Below are 19,403 nucleotides of genomic sequence, written 5' to 3' on the forward strand. Positions count from 1 at the left end.
GGGTAATTTGTTATTTGGGCTAGGTGTAATGGACTCTTGGACTTTTATTTTGTTTATTGTATTTTGGGTCTTATTTTGGTTTGTTGGCATGGGCCAAAATTGGCTATAACAACTTTTATGTTTTGTTGCAACAAATTTAAGTGCAATTTCTACAAGCAAACAAGTCAGGTTGAATTATAGTTTGTTTACAACAAAACACTTAGTAAATATTTGGACAATCATAATTAACTAAAGGATTGCTATTTGGAGAAATTTATTATTAATTTAATTATCGAAAATAATTACTAATCTCCTAAAGTCATAAATAGTAATGTAAATTCCAAAGCAAGATCAACAATGATAAACTAATTAAATTAAACTAAAACTAAATCTAGCCTTAGGTTAAGTTATCGACTTCTGCTATTCCTACTTTTGACTATGCGAACTACTTTAGCCTAGATCTATTTGTATTACCTAATAATTAATTAACTTCTAGTTTAGGGTTTCAAATAATTAATTAGTAGTTAACTTAGTTATTACCTCCCGTCATCTAACTAAATAAACTAGTCAGAATAATCTACTTATATTTTGACCTCACAAATTATACCGAGCTAGATTAAAAGGTTCTTGAAAGACTTATCTCCTGGCCTTATCTTACCTATGTTACTTTCTAGAGTCATCAATCTTAAGGTTTTTGTACTCTTAATCTAATTAAACCAATGCAAATTAAACCCTATACTTCAGTTAATTAATTAGGTTGGAACAGTTGAAACATATGAGATATTTATAAAGCATAAACTTATTCTAATATTTACACAAACATTTAATTAATAGAATTAAGAAAAAAGATATAAATAATATAATAGAAAGAGGGATGGAGAATGCCCATAGGTTTATTGATACAATTAAAGGAGTGATTTCGGAACAATCTTTCCTCTCAATAGTCTAACTTTGGAACAGGAACTTCTGATTAAGCGAAAATAAAATAAAATTAAGTAAAAACTCAAAACTGAACAAAATGCCTAAGAAATAATCGGTGTCTAAATTTGGTTATAATTGCCCTTAATATATGCTAAATCCAGAATATTAGTGTGTCTATATAAGGCTGTAAAAACGCGACTGCTTTAATCCAAGTAAACGTCGCATCGTCACAACGTCATCATCATCCACATCACGACGTCGCCCTTGTTTCATCCTTGATTGCTTTTGTCTTTGGTGTCGCAAAATTGGTGTCCTGATGTTGCAACATTGGCAGTAGTTTCGGCTTGAATGAACATTTTAACTCCAGATTTGACCTACATGATCAAGCAAATTTATTTTAGTATCAAAAGTGTAATAAAAACAACTAGAAATCATAAGTTACTACTTTGAGTATAAAAACATAAATACATATTAAAATAACTTGATTTAACTATTAGACAGGCTAAAATTAGTAAAAAAGGAACGTAAATAGCTTAGATTGTGGTAGATCACTAATATGTATACTTGCAGACATCATTTTATTTTTTTTATCTTTTTGTTGCAGTATTTTCAGTACTGACGTTCGCACGACGAGATGTCGATTCAGTTATTAATGTCATTGCCAGGGAGGCTTCGGCATTAGACGTAGTTTTAATTGCTACAGACTAATAGGCTAAGTATGAAATTTTAAAGTTATAGATACAATCTTTTATTTCTGTTATTTTATTTTTATCTTTGTACGCTTACTTAAACCAACTTGCCACGTCAGCAGAGACTATAAAAAATTATTTTTTTGGTGGAGCCATGTAGAATGACGCCACTTGTATAAATACTAGGAAAATACTGAAATTTTTAAAAATATGAGAAGACTTCAAAAAAATCAACCATTTTTTTGGTGGAGCCAATTAATATGGCGCCACCAGTCCCCTGCCATGTCAGTTTCTTTCTCTTTTTTTTTTTACTTTTTTACTTTTTTGACTTTTGTTTTTTTTATGTTTTGTCTTTTTTCTTTATTTTATTCTATTTATTATTATTAACTTTAAAAATTTGAACTATATATTTAAAATATTTTATTAATATATATTTTTAAAATTATAAATATATATTTTGAAATTACTTTTTAAACATTAAATATTAAATATTTTTAATATTATAAAATATTTAAATATTTTAAACTTTCAAATTTGTTATTAGTTTTATAATAATTTAAATATTATTTAATTTGTTTTATAATATTTTAAATTATGATTTTAAAATTATTTTTAAAGATATTCAAACTATTTTTAAATACTATTTAGAAGTTAAAAATAATATTTTATTTTAAAAGTGAAATTTGAATTAATAAAAAATAAAAATATTTTTAAAAATTTATTTTTAAAAAAATGAATTTAATTAAAATATATATATTAAAAATAAAAATAAAATTTAAATTTAAAATTAAAATTAAAATATATATTATAACTCGTCACATCATATTTTTAACAAATAAATATCTTTTAACAAATATTTTTTTATTTTTTATTAATTCAAATTTCACTTTTTTTTACTTTTTATTAACTTTTATCTTTTCTTTAAATTTTTTCTTTTTTAAGTTTTATATTTTTCTTATTTTATTTTGTTTATTTATTTTATTTATTTTTGTTATTAATTTAAAAATTTAAAACGTATATTTGAAATGTTTTATAATATATATTTTTAAAATTTTAAATATTATTTTAAATTATTTTTAAAATTTTGAGTATTATATTTTTAAATTATGTCTTATAAATTTTAAAAATATATTTTTAAACTTATTTTCTGAATTTTAAATTTTAAATATATTTTTAAAATATATTTTAAACAAAATAAAATAATTTCAAAATATATATTTAAATTTAAATATATATATTTGAAATTATTTCTTATAAATTTTAAAATAAATTTTTTGCAAAATTAATTTTTCAAAATATGTATTTAAAATTTTAAAAATATATATTAATAAAATATTTCAAATATATATTAAAAATAATATTTAAAATTTTAAAAGTAATTTCAAAATATATATTTAAAATTTTAAAAATATATATTAATAAAATATTTTAAATATATATTTCAAATTTTTAAAGTTAATAATAATAAATAAATAAAATAAAATAAAAAAGACAAAACATAAAAAAACAAAAGTAAAAAAAGTAAAAAAGTAAGGGAATCTGGTGGCGCCGTATTATTTTGCTCCACCAGAAAAATGGTTAATTTTTTTAATGTCCTCCCATATTTTTAAATATTTCAGTATTTCCCTGGTATTTATACAGATGGCGCCATTCTACATGGCTCCACTAAAAAATTAATTTTTTATGATCCCTACTGACGTGACAAATTAGTGGCGCCATATAATTTGGCTCCACCAACTTTTACTGTAGATTTCAGATTATTTTGGTGTTTAATTAAAATGGTAGGTATTTTGGTACTTAATTAAATTTGATGGATTGTTTTAATAAAAAGGCCATGACTCGAAGCAAGAGCACACTTATCGAGCCACACTCAGAACCAAAGAGAGTAATTAGACGTAGACAACAGTGGATGCAAAATCACCCACCAACTATAGTTGACTCACCACGTGAGAATCCACTCTTTGAAGATCCATTAGAACCGCAACCACCGCCACCAGTACAAATAGTGCCACACATGGCTCGACAGGAAAGTACACTGCGTGATTATGCACTACCCACTCTAGATGTGCGAGGCAGCATCAATAGGCCGACAATCAACGCTAATAATTTTGGAATTAAGTCGGCTATTATCCAAATAATACAGAACAATCTGCAATTTCGAGGAACGATGATAGAAGACCCGAATCAACATTTAAAGCAATTTATTCACATTCCAACTATTTCAAAACCAAAGCATGCAGTTATTTATTTGCATGAATAATGTTGAATTCTAATGCATGTATTCACACATTTATCTACACACTTATTAATAAATCTCCAACAATGAAATCAATATCATCTTCTACTCCATAGACCTTTGCATTGTTAAGGGCCATATTAACTTTCTGAGGATCAATATCAATAGCCAGAACAAAAGGACACCTTCAAAAGTAAAACCATTATTTCGAACGCTCTTGATAGAATAGAAAAGTAGACGCAGGATAACAAATACATAAACTGAATTCAAGGATAAACTTAAAATTGTTCATGAATAATGTACAAGGATTCAAAAGGTAAATTGCAAAGGAAGGTGCCAAAATTATCCTAATGAAAATGCTCTAAAATCTTCAGTAAGTGCTTTAAAAAGTCCCCAATTTGGAGGGTGCCAAAATTTACTTCTAGTGCATCACCATGCTTTCTATCTGCACACTGTATGCCTAGGAAGAACGAATGAAATACATAACAACGTTAATTCATTAGCAATTCCAGTAAGGTTCCTCATAAAATAGACTATAATGAAATTTAGATCGAACTCTCAAATTTACAAACCATCTCCACTATTTCAAAGCAAGTAAAACGTTTATGTCATTTGGTCAAGCTATTCAAAAAATTGTACCCAAACTCACGAAAAAGACAGGTTCAAAAACAAGCACTTTACAAACTATCATCATATGTGTTATACATAGAACAGATCAGGGCTCTGTTTGATTCTTATATGTACCTTTTACTCCTTAATAATCGGTATAAAGCAAAAGAAAATCATAATTGATTGGAAACAAAAAGCGACTAAAATAAAATTCCCAATTCTTAGAATTCAGAAGGAAAAAGAAAATGTATTGTTTGTGAAGACTTGCAGTTTAGCAAATTGGATGGCATTGCCACCGACACCTGAAAAGCAATCAATGACAAGTTCATCGCCACCGCACTTCTCCGCATGCCTCATGGCTATCTCTACGGGAGTAACAGAAAACCAGCCTTCCTCATCCATTTTAATTCCTTCATCGTATTTTGAAAAAAGATGGTATCTTTGAAACCAATAGTTCTCAATTAAAGGAGCAATAACTCCATTTTCTTTCCCTCTCTTCTTCCAATTTTTCTTAACTGGAATTAGAAATAAAATAAAATTAGAAAAGAAATGATGAAAGCTGTTAAAGAATTGAGTTGACCTCGGCACCTCGCCGCATCCGCTTCGCAATAGAATGATCTTCGGCTGGCCCATGAATTTGGATTTTGTGGCTTCTGCTTCATCGGAATTGGAATAATTTGGTTGGGCGGGAAACCAACCTGACATTAGGAATTTCGGAGGAAATTTTGGGTGGGCTTTCTATTGGGTACCAAAGTAGCCCAAATGATGGCATTTGCTTTTATGTTTGTTAAACATCCCAAGGCCCAAGGGGTTAGACTTCTGATTTCTGTTTTCTCATCCATTATCTATTCTAACCACTTTAAATATTTATTTTGTGGTTTTTGATCATGTTTGTTCGAAGAGTTTGTACTTTTTTTCTTTCTTTAAAGTTGGAATACTGCATCCAACAATTAATTATATTTATATATTGATTTTTCATACGTTATTTATGTTCTATATCCATATTCAAACATATGAACTTTCAAATGTTACAACTTTTTTTATATATTTATGTCATACAGCCTTAATATAAAGATAAGGTTGGCCTGCCCAAGCAACAGTGTGGAGCAAAGGAAGCATCACTGCAGTTAATGGATTGTCATTTTCAAAAGAAAAAATTGTGGTGAAAATCTATTTCCAACACTTTGTGGATTTCCAGCTAAGACCATAAATAATTTATGTATGTATGTTGTTTCATAATTTCAACTTTAGGAGTTATTTATTTTCCATGTAAATTATCATGCTTTATATTAAACATGTCCTTTTAGATTTGCTGCCTGCTTGCAACTACATGAGAATGAATTTCCACCCAATACCCACAAATAATCTTAAAAGAAGGATTTGATTTGAAATAACAAAGCGATCCACAATCTAATTTGCACCCCAGATTTTACGGCCAATCAATTTAAATCTACAATTTATTCGTAATAGTATAGCAAATGTATATATTGTTATCCATGAAAATAAAATAAATTTGAGGATTGATATCTCCATTTGCTCCATAAATAATAATTTAAATATCTATTCATTTTGTATATCAAACAATTTGATTGGAGGGCAGTGGACCATGTTGGAAGCCAATTACTTTCGCAAAAAATAGCCCACCTCTTGATCTGTCATAATTTATTATGGCAAATTAGGTACTTTTCACTACTTAATAAGCTTATATTCAAGCATTCTTATGTTATTTGCTTTGATTTTAAAATTTATTTAGGATGTAACTTATATTAAATAATGAGTTTATGATGATGTTTCATGACCAATTAAATCAAAGCCAAAAAACTAGTGGATTGGATAGAATGCCGCAACATTCAGACATGAAAGTTGCGACATTGAAGCTGCTCCAACAATTAAACGAATTTTCAACCAACATCTACAAGGCAAGCATATTGGTCCTAAAGTCGCGACATCCACTCTTCAAAGTCACAACATTCAATACAGTAGCCTAAAGATGAAAGTTGAAGTGCAACAATGTCACAGCATTCACCCCAATCCCAAAAGTTCAAGCAAACTACCTGCAAAGTCGTGATGTCAGACCTAAAATATCGCGACATTGAAGCTTGACAAACCAAAAAACAACAAGGGTGTTTCCGTTTGTACAATCTAAATCAGCTTGTAATCAAGGGTTTGATCAACCTAATTAGGTCAAAATATATTCAAACTATAAATATAACATTAAAACATCATATTAGGGAGCTCTCTTAAATTTTACTTTTATTGTTTTTAGTAGATTTTAGAGACTTAGACTTTATTCATTGTTGCTTCTTAGTTTTCCAGCTAATAGAATTTTAGTTTTGGTTCTTTCTTTTCTGTTATTTATTTTTTGCATATCAATTGTTCCAAATTACCAATCAAAGATGTTTCACTTACAGCCCGGAACCACCCACGGCCAAAGTTGTCCATGAGGAGAAAAAGTATCAATAGATATTGGATAAGGTTAATCTGTTGGAAATTACAGCCACTAGACCAATGATAAATGAATCGACTCGCAGTTATGGTCAATATCCTAAGAATCAATTCGAGGAAGTGAATTCTGTGGGAAATAGTGGTGGAACCCTTATTCTAACACTTTTAATCCTGGATGGAGAAATACCTGAATATATGATGGGATGGAAATCAAGGAGGGGATAACTCTAATCAGATTCGACAAAATCCTTGTATGCAAAGAACTCAAGAGATGGTCGTAGGGGATGACTATATTGTATGTGGTCAGAGATTAGATCGAATTAAAGGGGAGATGCAGTCGATGAAATCTGACATAAGATAGGTGTAGTCTGAATGCACCCAAACACATACCACATTGACTGAGTTAAAGGACCAAATGAGCCAGATGATAAGCATGATGAGTGATATCCAAAGGCAAATTAGTCTCAGTATCACTAGTAACATAGAAAACAACCCTTGTAAGGAAGAGAATGAGCAAGTGAAAACAATTGCACTCCGTTCAGGTAAGGTTTTGAAAAACCTAAATGAACCCAATCCACAAGAGCTGGGTAATGTATATGATACTTTGATGATACGCCTTAATTCAACTAATGGAGAAAGTACTTAACTATGCCAAATACTTGAAGGAAATCATCGCAAGGCATAAAAAAATTAAAAAAGGAGAACAAATTAAAATAGATGCTTCATGTTGTGCGACCATCACTAAAAAAAACCCCCAAAATTGAAATATTCGATCAACTTCATTACGTATTGATTGCATAATCCTCGATTTTGAGGAATATAAGGAAATTCCAATTTTACTGGGTAAGCCATTTTTAACAACCTTTAGGTCTATCACCTTGAAAAGAATGAATTAATTATGAAAATAAATGGTGAGACAAAGGTGTTTAAATGTGATAGTAATCTATAGAATGAGGAATTAGGGAAATATGTAGGGGATAATTGTTGTTTAATAATTTTTATTACCCCTAACAACCTTGAACGAAAGGTGTGTTCTTTAGTATGCGCAAATTGTATGAATCAGTCCAAAGAACGTGACAAGTGGAAGTATTTCGAATGGCATGGTGAAGTATGAACGAATAAAGATAAACAAATATCTACATTTGCTCATAATTCTTCACCAACTCTTAAATAGGATGATAAATAGTCTTCATAAACAAAAACAAAACTTTGTTGCTCGGAAGCTTCCATTTTTTGCCAATATATTATTGTAAACAAAAATCAAGACAAGCATTTACCTCCCCTAATTATACTAAACTATTGCATAATTGACCTAGTGATAGCAATGGCAAGTGTGAATTGGAATTTTTTTACTAATATATTCAAACATTAACGTAGTTATGCTAATTCACATTCAAGATATTACAGTTTTTTAAAAAATCCAAATATTGGGTTCGCTGCCATCTTTAAATAAAGGATTAACAAGAAAACTATGAAGATGAGTGGGTAACAAGAGAATCCATTTCCACAATTTATGTTTAAACACCAACACCCACCACTATTTCCTCATCAATTCAATTCAACCCCTAATCCATACTCTCCCACTTTTCCTGAAAAATGTGATTACCATTTCTCAATATATATATATATATATAAAACCTTAGGCATTTTATGTATAATTTATTTATATTTTCTTTACTAAATTTTAAAATTTTGTTAAATAATCACTAATATCGATTAATTATATTATAATCATTGAATGATTAATTTTATCTATAAAATTTTAATTTCAAATTTCAATTAAATTTTTATTTTATTTTTCTTTTAACTGATATAAATAGATTGAGCCAATTTTAAATATTTCTTTTTAATTTTTATGAATTTTTAAATAATTTATTTGATTTGAACTAGAAATCAATGATTTGATTAGTTTGGACACCAATCAAATTCAAAAACAATGATTTAAACCACAAATAAATAATTAAACTTGTACTTTACTAAAATATATATTAAGGTTCTATTTGGAGAACCAAAATAATTGAATAAAAGTTTATTTACTATAAAAAATTAATATGACAAAAATAATTTCTAAACAAGTAACAAAAATTAAAATTAAATTGTCATTTGTGTTATGTTAGTATAAAAAGAAATTAATAATACGGTTACTAATAAAAATAATAAGAAGAATAAACATTATATGCAATTTTATCTAATTATTCTAGTGCATTTTGTTGGATTATTTCCTTTTGATATTTAACATATACTCCTTATCATCATTTGAATTTGAATTTGCACCATTAAGATTATCAAGAATTCATTATTTTATGTAATTTTCAAAGTATGAATCATATCAATTCCACCTATGATTGAAGTAACGAAATATACAACATGCTAATATAATCCAACATTTTTTTTATGTTATACTAAGGTGATATTACTAACATGTGAAATATCTTTTTAGAACGACAAATGTCTTCTTAACTATATTTTGAAGTCTTGAATGTTTCATATTAAAAAGTTTGCAACATATTTGTAGTGCTTGTGTTTAGCACAATTTTCTCAAATATGGTGCAAGAAAATTTTTTCTATTTGATAACTAACATCGACCTTATAATATTTCGATTCACACTCCAAATAACATATAACCTTTAATTATAAAAACTTATATAAGCTCAATTTAGAGAAAATCTTACATTATATCCCTTTTATAACACATAAATTAAGTAAAAAATATTATAATATATTATAATATATAACTTTATAATTTTTTATTATAAATTATCCAAAACTCTCATAACACTTCTTATAAATAATATAATTTTTATCATAATTTTAAAAAGTAATTTTTTTATAAATAAGCTATGATAAAGAAAAAACTATAACAATTTTTAATAAATCAGTATTTTTTTATAATTTATAGCACGAATACATAAATAAATAATGCCTATATTTATTAGTCACAACTTTTATAAATAAACATATTAAAACACTTTTATATCAAACTTTTTAATCAAAACTTTAGAAATTTTTAGGATTTAAATAATATAATTTTTATTAAATTATTTTTATAATATATTTTTTAGGATTTATAATATAAGAAATTTTTGTCATAACTACTACAGCACTCTTACGTGTTTATACTTATAATATAATTTTTATAACTTGTATAAAAATAATTTCTAAAATGAAATTTGAGTGTAATTACTAATGTAATTACTCTAATTCTTACACTCCTTAAAATTGAAAATTGTAATTGGAATGCTCTAATTACATCCTAATTCGATAGGACCTACTAATTATAATAATTACTCAAATATAGTACCCTTATATAATTACAAACAATTACATCCAAACAATACCTAAATAAACCCTAGCAAATAGCAAAGGCCAACACTACAGGCCCCTTTAACTATTCAAAATAACACTCCATTAATATTTTTATTATATTAAGATACTTGATTATTTAGACAAAATCAAATCTATAAAACCGACCCCGAATAAATCAATTGAAATCTTTCACCAAAACTTGCAGCATTGAAAGAATTACTAACTGACGGCTTAAGGGCAATTCAGTTGTATCAAAGATTGCAATTAACAATGACTGAAACCCCGCCTTTAATTGGTGCTTCACTCCACCAAAATGTAAACAAATAAATAAAACATTGCCAAAGATTTATCTGTTAGTCTAAAAAAACGATATCCCACCAATGCATCACACCTAGATACCCTGTCTGCCACCTTGTATTAAAATAAACCAAGTGACTTATACGCACCCATGTTCATATTATTATAAATATGATAATATATACTATTCGAATTCTAAGTACGAATATTAGATATATATTAAATATCAATATGATAAAAATTTTTCATGTATTTAAAAAATCATTGAAGATTATATCTCTATATTTAAAGATTAGATAAAAATGCATTAAACATTAATACTTCAAAAGTAAAATAAAATATTAAGGCAACATAATATATATACTATATGTCGTGCTTCGATTATACATATATGCAATGATATAATATTAAAAAATATCAAGATAATTAAAATAAACCAACGTATAAAAAAATTATTAAGATATTAGAAAACAAATGAATGGTCAAACTTAACAAGGAGAGAGCGGGGGAGGGAGATGGCGTATTTTAATAGCAAGTGGGCAAACTCAGCTGCAAATAAGTTTAAGAACCGGTTGGTAAAGCTGGTATGGGAGGCCTCATCTTTTATATTTTAACTCTAGATTTTAGACTTGTTGACGCCTTAAATATTTTATTATATTTAAAAAATAAAAGAAACTAGGTTTCAATTTTTTAAAATTTATATAATATGATATTTTTAAACAATTAAAGATGGATAACTACGTTGAAGACAAGGTTTTAAAAGTCAATACAATCAATGAATTGATCTTGTTAGATCTCCTTTGTTCATTTGATTCAATTAATGGAATCAATCGATTTAATTAAAATAATTGAGTATTAAAATATATAATTTTTACTTGTTTTATTTAAATTTTATATGTTATATTATATTTTATTAATTAAATAAAATTTTTATTTTAAAAATAAATATTTAATTTTTATTAAATTAATTTATGAATCATGCATGAATTCTAATTTCGTGGACCTTAGGTGCAATACATCTACATTAAGTATATACAAGGTCCACATGAGAACTTAAAATCATTGGTTACCAACTGTTCTAATGATTTTGGACTCTTACGTGGAACGACTCTAGAACATCTACTTGGATCTTATATATACTTAGTGAAGATATATAACACTAAAAATCCGTCAAATCAAAATTTATAAATTAATAAATTCAACATATATAATTTATCGAGATATAACTCTACTAAAAAATACGTGTTAAATCTCTAATAAACTTGGAATAAATTTTGCCATCTGAATATAAGTTTAGAATAAAAAAAAGAGAGTGACAATAATAAAAATTAAAAGGGGTTTTGATGATTCTTGCTGGTTTTTTTTTTTAACAAATTGACATGATGGGATTTGAATAAACTACAATAAAACGAAGGGTGCCTGTTGAAAGACAGCAATTTTAGCAATTAAAATTTAAAGAGAAGACATGAGCAACTTAGCTATCATGACAAAGCAAGGCCAACACCACTCTCTCAAAAAAGTCTCCTAAAAGTTTATTTATGGGTCGCGTATTTTTAACCAACCTGCTAAATTTAATTTATACAAGTCGAATTTTGAATAAAGCTTTTTCATAAATTTATGCTGATGGGAATTTGTGTTTAATAAGAAAAATATATTTTATTTAAATGTAATAATCTTTAATTTAAATATTAATAAAAAATTAAACTTTTTATTTTTAATATTATTTCAAAATGAAATAAGATTTTGAAATAGACCAAAACTTGATCTTACCTTAGACCCAAAAATAATGGACACAAAGCCACTTCTAATATTTATCAATCCCTAGCATATAGAAATGCCACAGCACAAAAAGCACTAGGATAAAAGAAACAAAATTTTCACCAAATTTACAAACTTGTAAGGTAAAAAAGATAAGAGGAGAACCTGTTTTTGCTTTAGAAAGGAGCTTTTAGGTATATCATATGTAACTCTAATCTTTGCACACATCTGCAATTTTAGATTCGAAAAGATCATACAATACAAAAAAATTAACAAATACTAATATATGTTTGGTCATCAATCAATCTTTTTTTTAAAGAAAAAACATGAATAGAATATAAATATGTGAATACATTAAAATTTATACAGTATGAATTATTAATATATAAACTTATAATTATACGATATAAACAGATGATACAAATATACAGATGTAAAGACTTACCCACACGCTTTGAGCCATTGGTCATCAATCAATCATTATCTTGGAAAAAGTCCACCACCACCACCACCACCAAAATGGCACAATCCAGTGCTAGCCGCCCCAAAAGTAAACGCTTCACTGGGAATTCTTATTTTTCATCATAAACAATAATAACACCCCAACAAAGCCCCTTTGCCTTCTTTTTGTCTTTGTTGTTTCTCTTTTTTCTTGTTAAGACTGACCATTATAACAATATAATATAATTATAATAAACAACTAAAACGTCACTCAGGAAATGCACTCTTTCTCTTTCTGTAGTTGAGGTCAATGCGATGTTTACTGCAAACTTCCATCTTGTACAAGCTTAAGCAAAACCAAATAATGATGTACTTGGGCTACTTTTTCTCTTCCTCACGTCTTCTTCTTGTTCTTCTTCTTACTTGTTTCCTATGATGATTGATGACAAAGAGACCTCTCGTAGTGCTTCAGCTTCAAGACCAACAGCTTTTTCCATGCTTCATTTGCTCCTGAATCTTCTTTTATTACTTTTACAGTCTTTCTTCTTTGCCTCTCCTTCTCAAGCAGCCTGTGATCAAAACGATAGGGTTTTTCTCTTGGCCTTTCATTCCAACATAACAGCACCATCTTCATCTCCCTTGAATTGGACTACCACTACAGACTGTTGCTTTTGGGAAGGAGTAGGTTGTGATGGTCCAGATTCTGGTCGAGTCAGTCGGCTGTGGCTACCCTCTAGAGGCCTTACTGGTCATCTGTCAACATCTCTTTTAAACCTCACACTTTTAACCCATCTTAATTTTTCCCATAATCGGTTCACTGGATTTCTCCCCTCCGGGTTTTTTTCTTCCCTCAATCACCTTCAAGTTCTTGATCTCAGCTACAACAGTCTCTATGGGGAACTGCCTCTGGATTTCATTTCAGATTATAACAACAGCCTCAGCCCTATCCAGACTCTGGATTTATCCAGCAACCACTTCTCAGGGACCATCCGATCCAATTCTGTTCTTCAAGCAGTGAATTTGACTATTTTCAATGTGAGCAACAATACCTTAACAGGCCAGGTTCCGTCCTGGATCTGCATCAATACTTCCCTCACAATCTTGGATTTGTCTTACAACAAACTTGATGGCAAAATTCCCACTGGACTTGACAAGTGTTCCAAGCTGCAGATCTTTCGTGCAGGTTTTAATAATCTGTCCGGGACACTTCCTGCTGATATTTACAGTGTTAGCTCACTCGAGCAACTATCCTTACCGCTCAATCACTTTTCTGGGGGGATCCGAGATGCCATTGTCCAACTCGACAAGCTCACCATCCTTGAGCTTTTTTCCAATGAATTTGAAGGCCCCATCCCGAAAGACATAGGCCAGCTTTCCAAGTTGGAACAGCTGCTGCTTCACATCAACAACTTCACTGGTTATCTGCCACCATCTCTCATGAGCTGCACCAATCTTGTCACTTTGAACTTGCGGGTTAACCATCTAGAAGGAGACCTCTCAGCCTTCAATTTCTCCACCCTGCAACGCCTTAACACTCTTGATCTTGGCAACAATAACTTTACAGGTACCTTGCCTTTAAGTCTTTATTCTTGCAAGTCATTAACTGCTGTAAGATTGGCTAGTAACCAGCTAGAGGGACAGATATCACCGGCCATACTTGCTCTGCGATCTTTATCATTCCTTTCAATTTCTACTAATAAACTAACCAATATTACCGGGGCAATAAGGATTTTGAAGGAAGTCAAGAACCTTACTACACTCATCCTCACTAAGAACTTCATGAATGAAGCAATACCCAATGATGAAAATATAATAGGAGAAGGCTTTCAAAATCTTCAGATTTTGGCCCTAGGAGGTTGCAACTTCACTGGTCAAGTCCCCAAATGGCTAGCTAAGCTGAAGAATCTAGAGGTGCTAGACCTGTCCCAAAATAGAATCAGTGGTTTAATTCCTAGTTGGTTGGGCAGCCTATCAAACCTTTTTTACATAGACTTGTCTGCTAACTTAATATCAGGAGAGTTTCCCAAGGAACTGACAAGCCTGTGGGCACTGGCAACGCAAGAGTCCAATAATCAAGTAGATAGAAGTTACCTGGAGCTCCCAGTGTTTGTTATGCCTAATAATGCCACCAGTCAGCAGCTGTATAACCAACTCTCCAGCCTTCCACCGGCTATTTATCTGAGAAACAACAACCTCAGTGGCAACATCCCTGAGGCGATTGGCCAATTGAGATTTCTTCATGTGTTAGATCTCAGCCAGAATGACTTTTCTGGCAGTATTCCAGAAGAATTATCAAATCTCACAAACTTGGAAAAGTTGGATCTGTCTGGCAATCGGCTTTCTGGCCAAATTCCTGAATCATTAAGAGGTCTGTACTTTTTGTCGTCATTCAGTGTGGCATATAACAATCTTCAGGGACCAATACCATCTGGAGGTCAGTTTGATACTTTTACCAGCTCCAGTTTTGAAGGGAACCCAGGTCTGTGTGGTTCAATTGTGCAGCGCATTTGCCCCAATGCACGGGGGGCTGCTCATTCTCCCACTCTGCCAAACCGCTTAAACACAAAACTTATCATTGGGCTTGTACTTGGAATCTGTTCTGGTACTGGTTTGGTTATTACTGTTCTAGCATTGTGGATACTGTCCAAGAGAAGGATTATTCCAGGAGGAGACACCGACAAGATTGAGCTAGATACACTTTCCTGCAACTCTTATTCTGGAGTTCATCCGCAGACTGACAAGGATGCTAGCCTTGTTATGCTGTTCCCGAACAAAACCAACGAAGTCAAGGATCTCACCATATTTGAACTCTTGAAAGCAACTGACAATTTCAACCAAGAAAACATCATTGGCTGCGGGGGTTTTGGTTTGGTTTACAAAGCAATATTAGCAGATGGGACCAAACTTGCAGTTAAGAAGCTCTCGGGAGATTTCGGCCTGATGGAGAGGGAATTCAAAGCTGAGGTAGAAGTACTATCAACAGCTCAACATGAAAACCTGGTGTCCCTGCAAGGTTATTGTGTACACGAAGGGTTTCGGCTATTAATATATTCCTATATGGAGAATGGAAGTTTAGACTACTGGTTACATGAGAAAGAGAATGGTCCATCCCAGTTAGATTGGCAAACTCGACTGAAGATTGCTAGGGGAGCAAGTAATGGATTGGCTTACATGCATCAGATATGCGAGCCACACATTGTTCACCGAGACATCAAGTCGAGCAATATCCTTCTTGATGAGAAGTTTGAGGCACATGTTGCAGATTTTGGATTGTCACGGCTGATTCTTCCTTATCACACTCATGTTACAACTGAGCTTGTTGGTACTTTGGGTTATATTCCTCCAGAATATGGGCAAGCATGGGTAGCCACTTTGAGAGGGGATGTATACAGTTTTGGGGTTGTCATGCTTGAGCTGCTCACTGGCAAAAGGCCTGTTGATATGTCTAGGCCAAAAACATCAAGAGAGTTGGTGTCCTGGGTGCAGAGATTGAGGAGCGAGGGCAAGCAAGATGAAGTCTTCGATCCACTCCTGAAAGGAAAAGGTTCTGATGAAGAGATGCTGCAGGTGTTGGATGTGGCCTGCCTGTGCATCAACCAGAATCCTTTCAAGAGGCCAACTATCCAGGAAGTTGTTGAGTGGCTCACGGGTGTTGGAACAATCAATAGAAACCAAAATAAAGATTCGTGAAAAGTGCTGTTCATTGCTTTTTACGAAACAGATACGTATACCTGCACAAAATGTCTGAATCAGTTTATGCATACTTTTGCTTTTTTTATTTTTAATTGTGTAAATAAAATTTACCCAATCATAATACTTCAGCTGTACAAAAAGAAGAAATCGCAATTAAGTAGAGACTATAGTTCTAGGGTCGCAACTGTAACCTTTTGTCAGATAGGTAATTAGTCATCTGTATGTTAAAAGAAAGATAGTTTCTTAGCTGCGGCATCTACAAAGCAAACACCATCTGGTTTTTGGCTAGTGAACATAAGCTTTTAAAAGTTTTCATTAAAGTGAATTCATTGTTGTAGTATCACTCAGATATCTACCACACAAATGCAAGCCAGTATTAGACCATCACAGATTTTTTTATGAGAAGTAAAAAAACATCTAGCTAATGGCAGCAGGTTACACTGTATATATTATTTTCACAATAACAAATAAATTAAACTACAAAGACAGCACAAATGTTTCTGTTCTAAGCATAATCCTTGCCACAATACCAAATATCAGAGGATAATTTGTTCATTTGAAATCTTAGTCCTAACTTCAACAGTGAAACAAGTAGTATAAGCAAAATTAGTATGTGCATAGTGATCATCTCTCATAAAATGAAACATAAATCACACTTACAAATGTCTGCTATGTTCTGAGTTCTGACATCTTTTGGAATGATTTGTCCAATGTTTTGAACTCTGTTTCGTAGCTGAAAGAACGTATGAGGAGCCGCTTTTTTTGCATATTTTCTATCTTCCAATCTCAAGCATTTCATCACAATCAATACTCAAAAACAAATTCCGTAAACAGGGTCCTTACTCCTTAGCTATAAGTAATAAGGCTAATATTGAAAACATATATATTTAAGGAAATAAATCATAAACAGCAAATTCAACTGCAGATATGTCAGGCAGTCCATTTAAACCAAACTTAATAATTTGAATAAATTAACAGAATTCGGATGAAAAATGTCACGAGTAGAAAGCAAAAGAACTTCTAGAGTTCCAATTTTAAATTTCCTCTTTAGATGAGTTTTTTTTTTTTTTCTTTTGATATTGATCAGAAAAGATAAACTTAACCTAACAGCATAATCCTACCATGCATTGCTAAAATATCATGTAATTTAACAAGATACATCATTAAATATAACGCAAGAATCACCAGCATTAATAAAGTTGCACCTCTAGAATTTTAATATATATTAAGTGTATGAATACACAAATGAATATTCACATGCATACATTATAATGTCTCAGATCTCTGATTTCATTGAAATTCCACTGTTTCCACCAATCTTACATTGACTTAAGATTAGGTTTTAGACACGGTTATAAGTCATGTAAGAACCGGGCAAAAGTTGAATTGGTCAAAAACCTGTCCAACAGGTAAAAGACCCCGTTTATATATATACTTTTGAAAAACATAAGACCTTTAGCATAATACTAAATACTCTAACGGGATTTTTCATCACATAAACTATCAAAGTTATGTTACTTAACTTCCAGAGAAACAAAGAAATGGGTAATTTTCTTTTTGACAGAAAGCCCATTTCAGTAATAGAAAAATGGAGTTGAAAAATAAGTTTTAAAAACTTCAATGGTATAGGAAATGATCTTTTTCTTTTGTTAATTTATCAAACATGTGGCATGCAAATTGGAAAGTAAAGAAAAAATATTACAAAAAGAAAATGGAACTCCAAAAACACTTCGGAAATTATATAGCGAAACCACCAACACCAAACAATTAGAACTTAGAAACTTCTTCAAACACCATGCAAACCACACCTAAATCGGACAAAACATGTTCAAAGTTCCTTCAAGATTTATGTTGACTTTATTTTTCATAAGAGACCCATGTTTTCTCTTCCTCGATGGATTAATCATTGCTTCAGTAATTCAAATAAATAATCAAAAGTCATCTCCAATTTCAATCAAAACATAACCAAATTTCACACGAAACCAACAAGATAAAAGAGACAATACACAGATATACAAAAACAATTTATATCCATCCAAAAAAAAAAAAACACCAGCAAGATTACCATAACGAAGTTTTTACGAGAAGTATGGAGCAGCTTTCTTGTTTCTTTCTTAAACTTGTCAAATTTCGAACAAGCGAGCAACAGGTTTGTGATGTAAATCACTAAATTGTCACCTGCAATAGAAAAACAAAATGAATGAATGAGCGAACGAACGAACGAACGAATGGGAAAAAAGAATCAGCTTCGGCGTTTTAAGCTACCCTGCTTAGTACGAATCGAAACTCCCATCCCATCTTAAGCGCCAAAATTTTCCATTCGTAGAAAAACAAAATATAAAACCGCGAGTCTGGCTTTGGTGTCCATGGGCCGCTAGCCCCAATATTATTAGTCCTAATAGAAAATTAATTAAAATACGGCCCAAAAAAATACAAGGGTAAACTACAGCACTGGTCATCTAACTATTTGTAAATTTTCTTTTTGGTTCCCAACTATGAAAAGTTACAAAATGATCACCCAAATATTTAATTTTATCTTTTTGGTCACTGGAACAGCTTTCAAAATTTTCATAATAGTAACTTTAACCCTAAAAATTTATAAATTAAGTCAATTTAGTTTCTATTCTAAAAATTTTGACCTTCAACATTTATATATTGTGTAATTTGGTCCTTTTTACAATTTTACTTTTCTTTCTGACATTGAGAGCTAATTTTAAAAGACTGAGAAATGATGAAAATTATTATCTTTGATTTTTGGGTGTTTCCATTTTTTGAATATTTTCAATCAAATTTAACTCACAAATTTTTTTTTTAACTTTTTAAGTGAAAGGGTCACAAAGAAAAATAAAACTGCAAAAAAGACCAAATTATCTAATGTATAAATGTTGAGGGTTAGATTTTTAGAATCAATACTAATTTGAAACTATGTCTAAATGTTGAAAGTTAAAGTGTTATGTCGATTTTTATAGTTGCCACCATTAGTTAGCCAGTAACCAAAAAAGACAAAATTGAATAATTAGGTGACCTAT

The 19,403-nt window shown here is 30.5% G+C and overlaps 2 protein-coding genes and 1 long non-coding RNA gene across 3 annotated transcripts; 1 reads left to right on the forward strand and 2 right to left on the reverse strand.

Moving 5' to 3' along the window:
• Positions 1 to 3,883: 3,883 nt before the first annotated feature.
• Positions 3,884 to 5,139, reverse strand: LOC108488059 (uncharacterized). The gene is made up of 2 exons (XM_053019903.1): positions 4,703 to 5,139; positions 3,884 to 4,010 (listed from the first exon to the last, which is right to left on the reverse strand). The coding sequence occupies exons 1-2, from the start codon at positions 5,137 to 5,139 to the stop codon at positions 3,884 to 3,886; spliced, it is 564 nt and encodes a 187-aa protein (XP_052875863.1).
• A 7,473-nt stretch (positions 5,140 to 12,612) lies between these two features.
• Positions 12,613 to 16,694, forward strand: LOC108487152 (tyrosine-sulfated glycopeptide receptor 1). Its single transcript, XM_017791415.2, has one exon. It carries the CDS (start codon positions 13,114 to 13,116, stop codon positions 16,369 to 16,371), a length of 3,258 nt encoding a protein of 1,085 aa, XP_017646904.1. The 5' UTR covers positions 12,613 to 13,113; the 3' UTR covers positions 16,372 to 16,694.
• A 1,608-nt stretch (positions 16,695 to 18,302) lies between these two features.
• On the reverse strand, positions 18,303 to 18,756 carry LOC128282249 (uncharacterized). The gene is made up of 2 exons (XR_008272460.1): positions 18,640 to 18,756; positions 18,303 to 18,552 (listed from the first exon to the last, which is right to left on the reverse strand). It is a non-coding gene; the product is annotated as an uncharacterized LOC128282249 (long non-coding RNA).
• Positions 18,757 to 19,403: the final 647 nt, after the last annotated feature.

The sequence above is a fragment of the Gossypium arboreum genome, chromosome 10 (assembly GCF_025698485.1).
Source record: "Gossypium arboreum isolate Shixiya-1 chromosome 10, ASM2569848v2, whole genome shotgun sequence".
In the NCBI taxonomy this organism is placed as follows: Eukaryota; Viridiplantae; Streptophyta; class Magnoliopsida; order Malvales; family Malvaceae; genus Gossypium; species Gossypium arboreum.

What these genes read in the sequence shown, in the direction of transcription:
- LOC108488059 (XM_053019903.1), bottom strand. Translation starts at nt 5,139, where the DNA reads ATGTCAGGTTGGTTTCCCGCCCAACCAAATTATTCCAATTCCGATGAA. An exon ending in GCCATCCAATTTGCTAAACT is followed by an intron (nt 4,011 to 4,702) that starts GCAAGTCTTCAC and finishes TTACTTTTGAAG; the next exon opens with GTGTCCTTTTGTTCTGGCTA.
- LOC108487152 (XM_017791415.2), top strand. Translation starts at nt 13,114, where the DNA reads ATGATGATTGATGACAAAGAGACCTCTCGTAGTGCTTCAGCTTCAAGA.